The sequence below is a fragment of the Sturnira hondurensis genome, unplaced genomic scaffold (genome assembly GCF_014824575.4).
Source record: "Sturnira hondurensis isolate 20B ecotype Veracruz unplaced genomic scaffold, ASM1482457v3 Scaffold0007865, whole genome shotgun sequence".
Lineage (NCBI taxonomy): Eukaryota > Metazoa > Chordata > Mammalia > Chiroptera > Phyllostomidae > Sturnira > Sturnira hondurensis.
Window position 1 is genome coordinate 14,968,898 of NW_028080496.1, and position 15,799 is coordinate 14,984,696.

The 15,799-nt window shown below is 43.2% G+C and overlaps 1 protein-coding gene and 1 non-coding gene across 3 annotated transcripts in view; both read right to left on the bottom strand.

Moving 5' to 3' along the window:
* The window catches only part of TUBGCP5 (tubulin gamma complex component 5), a 52,685-nt gene that overhangs the window by 24,647 nt on the left and 12,239 nt on the right, over nt 1-15,799 (bottom strand). The window contains exons 4-10 of one of the 2 annotated variants that reach the window (XM_037053822.1): nt 15,624-15,720; nt 15,178-15,257; nt 14,934-15,069; nt 8,844-8,961; nt 4,442-4,531; nt 2,415-2,508; nt 1,601-1,847 (exon numbers count right to left, since the gene is read on the bottom strand). In XM_037053822.1, the coding sequence (XP_036909717.1) occupies nt 1,601-1,847; nt 2,415-2,508; nt 4,442-4,531; nt 8,844-8,961; nt 14,934-15,069; nt 15,178-15,257; nt 15,624-15,720 (862 nt within the window). The remainder of the gene's footprint in view (nt 1-1,600; nt 1,848-2,414; nt 2,509-4,441; nt 4,532-8,843; nt 8,962-14,933; nt 15,070-15,177; nt 15,258-15,623; nt 15,721-15,799) is intronic. The other variant, XM_037053823.1, reaches the window with a different exon arrangement.
* LOC118992110 (U6 spliceosomal RNA) lies at nt 3,054-3,157 on the bottom strand. The gene has a single exon (XR_005067555.1). It is a non-coding gene; the product is annotated as a U6 spliceosomal RNA (small nuclear RNA).

The window sequence follows — 15,799 nt, forward strand, 5'->3', positions numbered from 1 at the left end:
TCACACCTGTCACACTGGTGAGGACCACAAGGTTCCGTTAGGTGCTGCCTGCAAGGCTGACAAGACGCTCAGTGGCTCCTGTCAAACAATGTGGCAGAATCTACCCAAATCACCCTGCCATCACCTCTGTCCAGCACTCCCATGCCTTTTTTAAAATTAAAGATTTAATTTCTTTACATTTGGAAAGAAGGGAAGGGAGGAAGAGAGGAAGAGAAACATCAATGTGTGATTGCCTCTCATGCACCCCTTACTGTGGACCCGGCCTGCAATCCCCGTCAGGTGTCCTGACTGGGAATCAAACCAGCGACACTTCGGTTGGCAGGCCAGCACCCAACCCACTGAGCCACCCAGCCAGCTTGCTGCCCGAGTACAACAAATGACACAGCAGTGGTTACCACTATGGTGCTGACAGCAACAGCAAAGGCTCAGAAGCAACCTGGGTGTCCACAAGGGAACTGGTCTGTGACACATCCACACAGCAAAACACTGAGTTTGTGAAAAAGAATGAAGAGGCTCTTAATATACTTATAAGGTAACGGTCCTCAAAATTTAAATGAAAATATGATTTGAAGGGAGCAGTGAATAGACTTCCAGTTCTGCACACAAGAAAATGCACCCACTGCATTGTCTAAATTATTTCTGGCCCGGTGAGTATGGCACAGTGGCTTGAGTGATGGCCTGCAAACCAAAAGGTCATGGGTTGGAGTCCCAGTCAGGGCATTTGTTTGAGTTATATGACAGGTACCCCAGTAGGGGGGACACAAGAGATAAGCACATATTGATATTTCTTTCCTCTCCCTTCCGCCCTCTCTAAAAATAAATAAATAAAATCTTTAAAAAAATTATTTCCAGGAGGGTACACAAATGACTATGACTTGGTTCCCTCTGAGGAGAGGAAGTGAGTTTTGCCTGAAGAACTGGAGTAGGAGGGAAAATTTTATTTTTTCTTCATGGGAGGATGTTCTTACTGATGTTACAGAGAGGCGAAGGGAGGGAGGGAGACAGAGAGAGAAACATCAGTGTGAGACAGAAACATCAATCGGCTGCCTCCTGCACGTGCCCTGACTGGAATTGAAATGTGACTGAACCAGAACCCTAGGCATGTGTCCTGACTGAGAATTGAACCTGCAACCCTTTGGCTTACAGGACAAGGCTCTTAACTGACCAAGTCACACCTGCAATGGAAGAAAAATTATCACTGTCTTTTGTTACTGTTTGGATTTTTAATAATATGGATGACTTAAAATACAAATTTAAAATAATTTTAGCCCTGGCCAGTGTGGCTCAGTTGGTTCGAGCACTATACTGTGCACCAAAAGGTTGCAGGCACATACCTAGGTTCTATCCCTAGCACGGGCACGTATGGAAGGCAACCAATTGATGTGTGTGTGTCTCTCTCTCCCCTTTCTCTCTCTTTAAAAGCAAAGGAAAAATGTCCTTGGGTAATGACAAAAAAAAATAATAATTTTAAAAATAAATACATTCATGACAGTTACTTCTTTGGCATGTGATTTTCGAAACTTCCATCAATTAATAAACTTCAGTGGCATTCAAAGTGTGAGCCGTGTCTTACGATTAAAAGTGAAGAGCATTTAAGTACCATTATTGATGATGCACTTCTCAATTTCTGTAAGTTCTTCTTTGAAAGTAATGAAGTATTTGTAGAGGGCCCACATGAAAGCCTGGTAGGTTCGGAAGGGGGCTTCCGTAAGCTTCTTGTGGCCATTCCCGTTCCCAGGCAGCGAGCTCTCGGAGCCGTGGCCCATGACCTCGTCGATGAACTCCTGGAGCTGGAATACGACCTGCCCATAGGCCGCCATCTGCTCCAGCATTGACCGCAGACAGCTCTGTGGCCGGTCATGGGACGGAAACGAAACACGGCATTATTTCAAGCCAGTCTCTGCGAGTTTCAAATCCGTATTTCCTCACTGTAAAATAGCTCCTTTGTAACAGTTTTGAGCAGTATGCTTACTTGACAAAGTAATAAGACAAACACTTAGTTTTAGATCCAAAAGGTAGCATGAATGTTAATAGCTACAGTATATAAAATTGAGGCTATATATAGTTTTTTAATTTGATTGTAATAACTTCATTTTTTTCTTGTATTTTTTTCAAGGCTTATACTTTTTAAAGATACATTTCAGATAAATGTACTATACGCAAAAAATTTACAGCATACAGCTTTCCCAACATATAATGACAAATAAAAAAAAGAAAACACAAATTTAAACTAAACATAACATTACAACACCACTAAGGAATTCTCTAAGCACGGTTATGATACACAAATTAATTTTGCCTTTTGGATCTTAAGATATATTTAGTAGTTTTAATATTGAAAAATATTCTAAAGTTATGCATGCATAGTTTACACAAATCCCATTATTTAATTCTTATTTACACAGTTAACTTACATGGGTCAAATGAGTGACTGTAATGTCGTTCCTCACGGTTACCTTCCCATCTATCAACTGAAAGATAAAGAGCTTTTTGACTCCTGAGAGTAACCTGAAATAAGAAATTTAAGTGTACTTTAAGTACAGAAAAATGTTCGCTATGGTAATGATTAAAAAAATTTTTTTTTAGATTTTATTTATTTATCTTTAGAGGGCAAAGGAAGGAGAGAGGGAGAGAGCACCAATGTATGGTTGCCTCTCGTGGGTCCCCTGCTGGGAACTGGCCTGCAACCCAGGCATGTGCCCTGACTGGGAATTGAACTTCAATCCTCTGGTTCGCAGGCCCGTGCTCAATCCACTGAGCTACACCAGCCAGGGCTGATTAAAAATTTTTCTTTAAAGATTTTATTTATTATTATTATTTTATTTATTTATTTTTTATTAAAGACATTATCTTTAGAGGGGAAGGGAAGGAAAGAAGGAGAGAAGGAGAGAAATATCAATGTATGGTTGAGTCTTGTGAGTCCCCTGTTGGGAACTGGCCTGCAACCCAGGCATGTGCCCTGACTGGGAATCGAACCGCGATCGTGTGGTTCACAGGCCCGCGCTCAATCCACTGAGCTGCACCAGCCAGGGCTGATTAAGAATTTTTTTTTTTTAAATATGGGACGCTTCACGAATTTGCGTGTCATCCTTGCACAGGGGCCATGCTAATCTCTGTATCGTTCCAATTTTAGTATATGTGCTGCTGAAGCGAGTACTGATTAAGTATTTTTAATAAAAGACTCAGACTTGGGTGGAGCAGAGAGGTCAGGTAACTAGAAAACTGAAGACATCACAGTTTTCATCTGATTACCTTAACACTCGAGACATTTCAGTATCATCTCAGAGTGAAGTTCAAACAGCATTGTCAAAGTGTTTCTTCCCACAAGAGGTAGTCGGAACAGACCTTCCTGGTTTTAAGAATTTCAATATTAACCCTGGCTGGTGTGGCTCAGTGGACTCAGCACCAGCCTGGAAACCAAAGAAAGGGCTGTTGGTTCGATTCCCAGTCAGGGCACATGCCTGGGTTGTGGGCCAGATCCCCAGCAGGGGGCGTGGGAGAGGCAACCACACACTGATGTTTCTCTCCCTCTCTTCCCCCCTCTCTCAAAATAAATAAATAAAATCTTTTAAAATATTATCTTAAAAAAAAAAGAAAAAGAATGACAACATTATGCTTCTGGGCAGAGGGGACCAGAACCAGGAGCTCTGAGTGACAGCTCAATGGGTGGCACTGCTCACTGTCCTTTTGTGGGAATACACTCTAATGTCTTAGCTTCCTGGTTCCTGGGGCTGGGGCCCAGGCTGACTGCCACTGGGACGCTCTGCCTATTACAAGCAGCAAGCAGCACACAATGAGCCTTGCTTCGAACTGAGACATTAGCTCAGTGATGGTGTAATGTAGTTAGACATGTACACAGGGTCCAGCACAGATAATGCCCCTTTTTACTATAAAATCATAAGCATGTCATTCCATAACATAACAATATCGCACTCAAGCACACCCTAGGACATTTTAGGTGAAATGTTCAAAGAAGAACTGTAAATTAGTACACCCATATTATTACCCTACCAACCAACCACAATCAAGCAGGTCTTACTTCTGGTGGACCCTGTATATTAAGCTATTCAAAATGAAAGAGAAGTAAACGCATCAAAATCTCAATCACCACGGTGGAAAATCAAGTTTGGGCTTCCCGAGGCCCTAGCGCAATTCGGGTGCCCACTGGGAACTGCTAGGGTTCACACCTATACACTTTTTTTTTTTACACCACTAATAAAGTCGTCTAGCCCTGCCTGCTGTGGCTCAGTAGATTGAGCTTCGGACTGCAAAGCAAAGTGTTGCCGGTTCGATTCCCAGTCAGGGCACATGCCTGAGTTGCAGGCCCAGTCCCCAGTAGGGGGTGTATGAGAGGCACCCACACATTGATGCTTCTCTCCCTCCCTTTTCCCTTCTCTAAAAATAAATCAATCTAGACTATTGACCAGATGATAGGACCTACCAGAGCGTTTCCCGGATAACCTGTGTCTCAGTAACAAAAACTCTGTCGTCTGGAACGTACAAGGGGTCACTGCTGTACAAGTGTTGGTCCCTATTAGAAAGAAAATATCAAATGTCAGCGAAAAGGTTTCTCCTTTTGTGAAATTACTTCTCAAAAGACACATGTAATTGAGTGGTAATTTACCCAGCACTCAGTAAGCCAGTCAGCATAGCTCAGGCTCTCAATGCCCTGCCCTCTTCATTTTCGCAAGTCAACTAAAAGACTGTCGGAGAGGTGCTTCTGAGTGATGGCACTGCTATGTTTATTGCTGGTTGAGGTAAACACTTAAACTACGTACCTTTTTCTTTTTGTAAAAATGGCAATAGTATTTTTACAGTCAGTACACTGAAATGGAGATCAACTAAGTGGCCTTATAGCAATCCAATACCTTTAAAAATCAAAAGACTGCTTAAAATTAAAACAATAATTTCCTTTTAAAAATAAAAAATAATTGAAAACTGCTCAATTAACATTGTTAAAAACACAGTAAGTTTAAATTTCAGGCAAGTACTTGATTTACATCACACATCAAACCAAATATTAACATCAAAGTGTTTTTGTCCCCAAAGGACAGATCAATGAAGCATAAACTTTTTATTTCACCAGCCATTCTGATGCTGCAGTTTAGTATCTCCAAGGTCCACAAAAACTGCATTGGGACTACCCGTGGCTCGGGGAAAGGGCCAGGAGCAGGAGGGGCCAGCTCAGGCTGTCTGCAGGGAGAACAAACAGCAGACATGTCTCTAGAGTCTATTACTCAGGCAGCAGCCAAACATCCTCTTCAGCCCGAGAACGGCATTTCTGTCTCAGTTCAGTGGCAAGGAGATGCACGTAATCCTGTGGTGAGCATGTCCCGGGTCTCCCTCTGTGTGAGCTGGGCTGGATATTTGTGAATGGAGGCATCGCTCACAGTCAAGATGAATTACGCTCTCTATAGAAAATGAAGCTGCTTTGCCCGGGTTGCTGTGGCCAGTGGATTGAGTGCCAGCCTGTGAACCACAGGGTCGCCGGTTTGATTTCCAGTCAGGGCACATGCCTTGGTTGCAGGCCAGGTCCCCACTAGGGGGTGCATGAGAGGCAACAACACACTGATGTGTCTCTCCCTGTTTCTCCCTCTTTTACCTCTCTCTCTAAAAACAAAAAGAAAAAAGAAAAAAATGAAACCACTCCTATCTCTGTGAGTAGCATTGAGCTGCTTCCTAGCATCCAGGAGCTTCCAGATGCTGCCAGTTCCTCATGCACAGCTGCATGGGAAGCATAGAAGTCTTTGTGGACAATTTTTTTGTGGGGGAACTTAGGACAGATGTCTGATGGATTTTTTTACTTCTCCGCTCACTAGCAAAAACTGTGCATGTATAGGCCTGGTCAGCTAGCTCAGTTGGTTAGAACGTCATCTTAATATACCAAGGGTGTGGGGTTCAATCCCCAGTCAGAGCACACATAAGAAGCAACCAGTGAATGCATCAGTAAGTGTAACAGCGCATCAATGGTTCTTTCTGTCTCTCCCTTACTCTCTAAAATCAATAAATAAAAATAAAAATAAGTTATATATCTATACATACACTTAAGACACATAGCCCTGGCTGCTGGTGTAGCTCAGTGGATTGAGTGCGGGCCTGCGAACCAGACCATTGTGGTTTGATTCCCAGTCAGGGCACATGCCTGGGTTGCGGGCCAGTTCCTAGCAGGGGACGCAAGAGGGGCAACCATACATTGATGTTTCTCTCCCTCTCTCCTTCCCTTCCCCTCTGAAGATAAATAAAGACACATATACATGTCCATTTTCAAGAAAATTTTCTTGCCTATAATGACAGAATCCCAGAATCCAGCCATCCACGGGCTGGGACAGTCTAGTGACTGCACAGATCTGATGCAGCAACACATAGGAGGCTTCTGTGTTGTCTCACAAAGGGAGAGGGCAGGGGGAGGGGTGGCCACTCATGGGGGGCTTGCTTTTTGCCCACTGTTAGGTCCACGCTCTGTGCACACAGTGCTGTCAACATAAGAAACGTCCAAATCTCAAACTGACAACAATTGCCAGGAAGCCAATCATCAGCAGATTGAGAACATGCTCCAGAAAATGGCAGTTTTGAACCTTATTTTATTTTACTTTTTTAAGATTTTATTTATTATTTTTAGAGAGAGGGAGAGAGAAAGAGAAGGACAGAAACATCCATGTGTGGCTGACTGAAGTGGCCCCCACTGTGGACAAGGCCGGCAACCCAGGCTTACACCCCAACTGGGAATCAAACTGGTGACCCCCTGTTTCACAGCCCACACTCAATGCACTGAGTTACACTAGCCAACACTGTACCATATTTTATACATTAGAATCAAAACAAAAGAAGTAAGTAGGCTGCATGAAATCCACTGGTGAGAGATTAGGGAGGGGGGAGAAAGCAGACAGTCCAGGCTGGGGAGGAAAGGGGACCTCTAGCATTGAACAAAAAGTGAAATGATAGACATGTACTTCTTTTACACAGCTGTGGACAGGAAAGGTAACGGTCAACAATTAACACGGTAACATTAATAATGAGGGGATTAACCCTGGGATTACACCTGGGTGGTGTAGCTCAGTGGATCTAGTGCAGGCCCATGAAGCAAAGGTTGCTTCGCAGCGGGAGGTTCATGAGAGGCAAGCAAACATCAATGTTTTTCTCCCTCTTTCTCCTGCCCTTCCCCTCTCTAAAAATAAATAAATAAACTCTTTTTTTTAAAGATTTTATTTATTTATGTATCTTTAGAGGGGACGGAGAGAGGGAGAGAAACATCAATGTATGGTTGCCTTTCGTGCGTCCCCTGCTGGGAGTTAGCCTGCAAGGAACCAGCCTGCAACCCAGGCATGTGCCCTGACTGGGAATCGAACCGCGATCGTCTGGTTCGCAGGCCCGCGCTCAATCCACTGAGCCTCGCCAGCCAGGGCAATAAATAAACTCTTTATAAGAAATAATAATGAGCCCTGGCTGGTGTAGCTCAGTGGATTGAGTGCAGCCTGCAAACAAAACAACTGCGGTTCGATTCCCAGTCAGGGCACATGCCTGGGTTGCAGTCCAGTTCCCAGCAGAGGGCGCACAAGAAGCAACCACACATTGATATTTCTCTCCCTCTCTCCTTCCCTTCCACTCTAAAGATAAATAAAATCTTTAAAAATGTTTAAAAAATAATAATGATGAGGGGATTTGTGGTCTCCCTCTGGTGTGGTGCCTCTGCTATGAGGGGTCGGGGAAAAAGAAACTTACTTTGACATTCCAAAGGTGGCTTATCTTAGATGCAAACATGGCAGACGGGCTTCGTTAGGTGAAGACGGACCTTTGCCAGGGCAGATTCCAGGCCAGAACATGACCACCTACCACAAACTGCTTTTAGTCACTAATTTTTCATATCTGACCATCCTGTGTGGTCACTTTCGGTCTCTGAGTTTGCAAGGCTGCCACGTTAGCCTCTGCTGAGCTGGTCAGGCATATGGCCCCTCTCCATCGCCATGTGGTAGGCGACTAGATGGTCCCAGTCCACTGTGGTGAGAGAGGGTGACTAGGTGGGGACCCAGCAGCACAGCCCTGGGTGCGGCACAGCCGGGGGCAGTGCTCTCCGAAGGGGCCCAGGAAGGCAACAGCGTGGCAATGCATCCTGGGTGCCCACAAGGAGCCCTGTCCTGTTCCCAGCAGCAAAGGCGTCACTCTGCTGAGGGGCCAAGCCTGTGACAGAGGAAAGCGGCCAGGGTCTGTGCGGCCCATCTGTGATGCTGCCCCACGACACGGGTCTCCCAGAGGAAAGTTCTACGGCCCTCACTGAGCGAAAGAAACACAGGGTCTCTACGAAGAGAGGCCGCAACACTGGCGACCTGTGCAAAGTGAGTGCAGTAGGAGTCCCGTCCCACACCTGGCTGCAAAGTCCTCACCTCCCTGAGAGCCGGGGGGGCCAGAGCTCAGGACGGTGACCACAGACACTGTGTCACCGGGCCCACACTTGCAGAACTTGCTGACAATGATGTCTCATTCTCATCAGCTCCCGCAATTCCACAGCATGTCACTGGAAGCCACTGGGACACATCTGCCACCACCCAAGGGCGGTGACCACTCCAGCCTCTGCTGGACACTAGCAGAGCAGAGGCTGCTCAGGCAGCAGCGCCCCATCCAACGTGCACCACGCAGCCGTCAACCACCACTCCGTACATGTGGGTGCATGGGGGGAAAGTTCCCTTTGCCGCCGCAGGAGACAGGAGGGGAGGCGGGCTTTCCCAGGCATCCTCATTGTGCCAGTTCCAACCTAGACTCAAACTGGATGCCTGCCAGGGATTCAGCTCCAGCAGGCCCCAGCCAAAGTTTATTCTGTTACCATGTGAAACGAAAGCCTGGGCTCTTACCAGACAGCAGCCAAATTGGAGTGCAAATGCAGGCTGTGAGGGAACCTTGAGTTGCGCACTGTCCAGTACTGACGGACCACGTGCTGCTCCAGCCAGCTGCGGGCATCTGGCTCGTCTGCTGGGGGAAAGTTAACGTGGTGGTTATGTTATGCGCTGACAACAAAACAGGATCACCTTTGCAACAGTATCTGAACTCATGACTCCACTCAAATATTCAATAGGAAAAGGCTCTTTAAAGTAACAGCTACTGCCCTGGCTGCTGTGGCTAATAGGACTGAGTGCTGGCTTGTGAACCAGAGAACTGCAGGTTCGATTCCCAGTCAGGGCACATGCCTCAGTTGTGGACCAGACTCCCAGTAGGGGGTACTCAAGAGGCAGCCACACACTGATGTTTCTCTCCCTCATGTCCCCTATGTAAGGATAAATAAAATCTTAAATGAAATCTTAAAAAAAAATAACAATATTCATTTAAAACCATACATTAAGGAGCGAGAAGTCTCAGCCCCACAGCACGCTCTCCAGCCCGGGGTCCCAGAACTACAAATGGAAAGAATGTGCGTGAAAACCAGCAGGTATTTCGTCCATCCAGGTGAAATGGGACTCTGCAAGAAACCAAGGCATCCACTTAAAGGGCCTGCACACAGACTCACCTACCAAGATATCCTACCAAGATATGGAAGCAACCTCAGTGTCCACATCTAGATGCCTAGATAAAGAAATGGTGTGCATGTGCAGTGGAATATTACTCAGTCATAAAAAGAACAAAAATCTTACCATTTTTGACAAAATGGATGGGCCTTACAGTTATTATGCTAAATGGAGTCAATCATACAAATACCTTATGATTTCACTTATATGTGGAATGAAGAAAACAAAATAAATGAACAGAACAGAAATACACTCATAGACACAGAGAACAGACTGCTGGTCACCAGAAGGGAAGAGGGTTGGGAAACTGGGTGAACAAGGCCAAAAGATTAAGTAGTTATCGGTAGTTACAAAATAGTTATGAAGATGTAAAGTACAGTATAGGAAATATAGCCAGTAACAATGTAATAACAATGTATGGTTTCAGACCTATTCAAGATTTACCAGTAGGGTTACTTTGTAGGGTATTCATGTATCTAATCACTATGCTCTACACCTGAAAATAATATTGAATGTCAACTGTAATTGAAAAATTGACAGCCCTGGCTGGTGTAGCTCAGTGGATTGAGCGCAGGCCTGCAAACCAAAGCATTGCTGGTTTTATTCCCAGTCAGGGCACATACTTGGGTTGCAGATCATATTCCCAGTATGGGGTGTGCTAGAGGCAACCGTACATTGATGTTTCACTTCCTCTCTTTCTCCTTCCCTTCCCCATCTCTCTAAAATAAACAAATAAAATATTTTAAAAAAAATTGACAAAAAAGCTTAAAACTAGTTAATACAATCCAATAACGTAGTAAAAAAAAAAAGTAATAACAGAATGGCTCTGACTGGTGTGGCTCAGTGGACTGAGCACCGGCCTGCAAACCAAACGGTCACCAGTTCAATTCCCATTCGGGGCACATGCCTGAGTTGTGGCCCAGGTCCCCAGGAGGGGGCAACCACATATAGATATTTCTCTCCCTCTCTTTCTTCCTTCCTCCCTTCCCCTGTCTCTAAAAATAAATAAATAAAATCTTTAAAAAATAGAGTAAATGAAAAAAATTATAGGGTCATCTTCCAAATAAAGAATAGAATTCGAGATTCAATGCAATACCTATTAAAGTACCAATGGCATACTTGACAGACATAGAACAAACACTTCAAAAATTTATATGGAACCATAAACAACCCCAAATAGCAGCTGCAATTTTGAGAAAGAAGAACAAAGTAGGAGGGATCACAATACCTGATACCAAACTGTATTGCAAGGCCACTGTAATCAAAACAGCCTGGTACTGGCATAAAAACAGGTACATACCCAGCTGGTATAGCTCAGTGGATTGAGCAAGGGCCTGCGAACCACATGATCACGGTTCGATTCCCAGTCAGGGCATATGCCTGGGTTGCAGGCCAGTTCCCAGCAGGGGACTCAGGAGAGGCAACCATACATTGATGTTTCTCTTTCTCCCCTTCCTTTCCCCTCTAAAGATAAATAAATAAAATCTTTAAAAAAAAAACAAAAAACAGGTACATAGACCAATGGAACAGAAGAGAGAGCCCAGAAACAAACCCAAATCTCTACGGCCAATTAATATTCGACAAAGGGGGCAGCAACATAAAACAGACTAATAATAGCCTCTTCAACAAATGATACTGGGAGAACTGGACAACTACATGCAGGAAAATGAAACTCGAGCACCAACTTACACCATACAGCAAAGTAAATTCAAGGTGGACACGATTAAAGTCCTAGAGGAGAACATTGGCAAGAAAATCTCAGATATATCACACAGCACCTTTTTTACTGATATGTCCTCTAGAGAAAGGGACATAAAGGAAAAAATAAACAAATAAGATCTCATCAAAATTAAAAGTGCCTACATGGCTAAAGAAAACAGTATTAAAATAAAAAGAGAACCAACTGTATGGGAAAACATATTTGCCAATGATACCTCAGACAAGGGTTTAATCTCCAAAATACACAAAGAACTTACATGACTCCACTCTAAGAAGACAAGCAACCAAATTAAAAAGTGGGCAAAGGACTTGAACAGATATTTCTCTGGGGAGGACATACAGAAGATCCAGAGACACATGAAAAGATGCTCAATATCGCTAGCTATCAGAGAGATGCAAATCAAAACCACAATGAGATACCACTTTACACAGGTCAGAATGGCCATCATAAACAAAGCAACAGACAACAAGTGTTGGAGAAGTTGTGGAGAAGAGGGGACCCTAATCCACTGTTGGTGGGATTGCAGACTGGTACAACCACTGTGGAATACAGTATGAAATTTTCTCAGAAAACTAAAAATGGACCTGCCTTTTGACCCAGCAATTCCACTGCTGGGATTATATCCTAAGAACCCTAAAACACCAATCCTAAAGAACCTATGCACCCCAATGTTCATAGCAGCACAAATTACAATAGCCAAAAGATGGAAGCAACCTAGGTGCTTGTAAGTAAATGAATGGATAAAAAAATTATGGTACATATACACAATGAAATTCTATGCAGCAGTAAGAAAGAAGGAGCTCCTACCCTTTGCAACAGCATGGATGGAACTGGAAAGCATTATGCTGAGTGAAATAAGCCAGGCGTTGAAAGACAAATAGCATATGATCTCACCTTTAACAGGAAGCTAAATAACAAAACAAACAAGCAAGCAAAATAAAAACAAAGACACTGAAATAGAGAACAGGGGGACAGTGACCAGAGGGGAGAGGGGAGGGAATTTTAGGGGAAAAAGGGGAAGGATTTACAGGAACTAGTATAAAGGACACATGGTCAACAACTAAGGGGGGTGGAAATGGGAGGGACGTGGGGAGCACGGGGCGGGGGGTGGGCTGGGATGGGATTAAAAGACAGAAAACTGTACTCGAACAATAATTAAATAAATTGAAGAGTACTTAAAAAAAAAGAATGTTCATTATACAGAGGTAGTACCTAATATACCTTCTGTCTGTTCTTATGTTTTGTAATTATTTGTTACATAAAATTTCTTGTACCATAATATGTTCATAAAATAAATACTAAAGTCCTTTACAATACAAAAAAACAAGTATCTAAATATAAGTAAGTAAATAATGGAAGTAAAAAATAAAAATGAAAGATTTTTTCCTGGGAAAAAAACAAGAATAGAATTCAATAAAGTTCAATATTTATTCGTGATTACCGACTTCTAGGAATGAAATCACCTCAATTTCATAAAGGCCACATGCGCAGAACCTGTACCCAAGCCCATCATACTTTGTGGAGGAATTTCACGTGCAGACGACCTCTTAGGATGAAACCCGCCCACTTCACTGCCCCTGCTTCCTCTGCAGACTATTGAACACGCTTTGAAGAAGCGTGGCCAGATCACAGAGACTGTTGACACACTTTGAAGAAGACAACATATGAAAAGCAAGAGGAGATAATACAGTCAATATTGACAGAAGATGCTGATCTACACAAAAAACCTAATGGAATAAACAAACCTTTATAATTAAAATGAGAGTTCAGCAACAAAGTTGGATATAAGAACAATTTTTTTAAAAAATGTTCTATACATGCAGTAAAAACAAAAAAGACACTACTCACAAAAAACCTGTTAATATTGTACGAAGTAACAAACAAATATTCAAGATCTTTATAATGAAAATTTCTAAACTCCATTAAGACATAAAGAATTAAAAGAAATGTAGGTATTTTCATAGGGATGATGTCAAATATCTCCTACACCAAACCCATAAATTCAACACCATTCCAATAAAAATTGCAGCTAGATTTTCAAATCTCAATAAAAACTGCAGCTGGATTTTCAAAATGGAACTTATCATACTGGTTCTAAAATGTCTAGGGAAGAAAGAGAGAGCTAGGCCGGTTTTGGAAAAGAGTAGATGAGGTGAGGGGAGACCTGCCTTCTCTGTGCTGAGACATATTACCAAGCCACATGAAGAGAAGCAGTCACTTCTTGGTAACCCACATTAAAGAAAGAGAATGGAATGTGCAGAAATAAATCCACATGTTGAAACAGGACAATGGCGGAAGCCCAGAGCAACATGGCAAGAAGGCACTGCTCACTAGATACTGCTGGGAAAACTGGCCCAGGACACAAAGAAAGCAAGCGGGACCTTTAACCTCACTGTGCATTAGCAGTGCGCCTGCTCGGCACTGAGGACCTAACCCTAGGCTGTAAAAAAAAAAGCAAATAGGATGTTTTTGTAGAAAAAATTATCAGGACCCAAATCATAATCAACACCATGAGAAATTCACAGGTTTGAAATCTTCAAAAATGACATCAGAGGGTATCCTGCAAAACATTAATACTCAGGTGACTAAGAAAAGATAATCACAATTTTTAAAACCTAGGTAATATATCTAGATATCCAAACAAGTCTGAAGAATGAGGTTGGGCAGAAAACAAAAGGCAAAAAGCAAGGGAAGTGGTCAATATGTTGTAAGGGGTCACAGAGACCACTAATAGAACGTGCGGTTGCAAAGGGCCGAATCCTCCACAGCAGCTGCGGGGAGCAAAGCAAATGTTCACGGGGCGACGCAAGCAGATTTCACCCAGACCAGGATTTCACCTGGTCTCTTCCATGCAGAGAACAGGTCCAAGGTTCCATGCTGCATCACCCCTGCATGCAACCTAAAACCAGAGCCTGCCAACCACTGCAAAGTGTTGTGCAAGCAATGAACACTTGAGAACACAGGCACTGGTGCCTGCAACTGGGGATGTGGCAAGCACGAAAGGCCAGCGGAGAGGAAATCAACTTAAGGCCCTGAGCACCCCGGTGTCAGTGATGGGCTGTGCACGGATGATGCCACACTTGGCCCCAAAGGTCCACATCAAGAAGAAGAACAGAAGGAAAGGAAAAAGGAGACCAGATCATCAGGATGCTAAAATCAGCTTCATCGACGCTATGTCCACTTGGCAAGGTTCAAGTCCACTGCGTAAGGCCTGGTCATCAACCCCAGCAGCTGGAGTGCGTGTCACGGCTGTGTGACCATGAGAAAACCACTGTAACCAGGCCTTCTTTCCTTATCTACAAAATGAGAAGTGGACTCAATGACCTAATCTATCACGGTGCTTACAGCTCTTTCTAGATTCCACCAATTCATAGTTCTTCACTACAAACTGAAAAAGCAGACATCCAAATTGAAAATTAAATGGTATAGATCTTTTCCTTTTAGTTACCAACCTCAGCAAAGGCAATCCTTCTCCAACAAAAAAATAAACTAAAACCTGGTTGGTGTGGCTCAGTGGACTGAGCATCGTCCCACAAACAGAAAGGTTGCCAGTTCAATTCCCAGTGAGGGCATATGTCTTGGTTGCAGGCTGGATACCTGGCTGACAGCGTGTGAGGGCAACCTAGTAATGTGTCTCTCCCTCCCTTCCCCTCTCTCTAAAAATAAATAAAATCTTTTTAAAAATCAACAACAACAGATGCGAGCATCCACGAACGCAGTACCTTTCCAGCCAACACGTGGCCCCAGTTTTCTGTGCTGATCCTGTTCTTCTAAAGGTGTCCGATCCACCTGAATCCCAGAGTCCTCTCTGCTCAAGGGCTGCTGATCGTCTTCGTCCTCACTTTCTTCAGACCAGTTCTGATTAGAAGAGGAAATACGCCTTACCCCAATACACCAGAAGCTATTTATATTGCTATTTTCCCGATCTCTATATATTTTTTCAATAGTAAAACTACTGCCACTCACCGGTGTGTCTGCATTTGGACTAAGGTCAATTTCTTCACCTTCCATCAAGTATTTGCCCCAGTCAAAATCGTCTTTCTTTTCTAAATTGTAACAGAAGAATATCATCAGCATTACCAATTATGCATGAATATATGCAAAACTGCAAGAAAGAAGTCTTCCAACACTCAAAATAAACTGCACTTGGGAAATGTTTCCAATACACTTTAAATTTCTTCATTTTCAAACTTAAGTTTTCTCTGCATATGGGTATCATTGAAAGTAGTGCAACTTACAAAGTCAGAATTTATATTTTAAATGAAAATTTGCAATTGCAAGTGTATGCAAGGCAACAGAAATATTTTAGTTTCATGGTTTTTACAAGGTTTTATAAATCTCGATGTCTAATAATTAAGCAGTGAAACTAAGTTCTCTTTTAGTTTTACAGATTAAGGCATCTGATAACGTACCCACTTCTTTTTCTTTCGGTGTTTCCACGTAACTGCAGTTTGAAGGAGAGTCAGACAGGCAAAGAAGAAGGGACAGGATGGAGTAGTGCACATCTGTCTTGAAAACAAAAGTGAAGAACGTGAGCCACTGAAGTTGCTAAGAGCTTTTAAGACTAGTCTGGGTAAGGAAAAGGTAA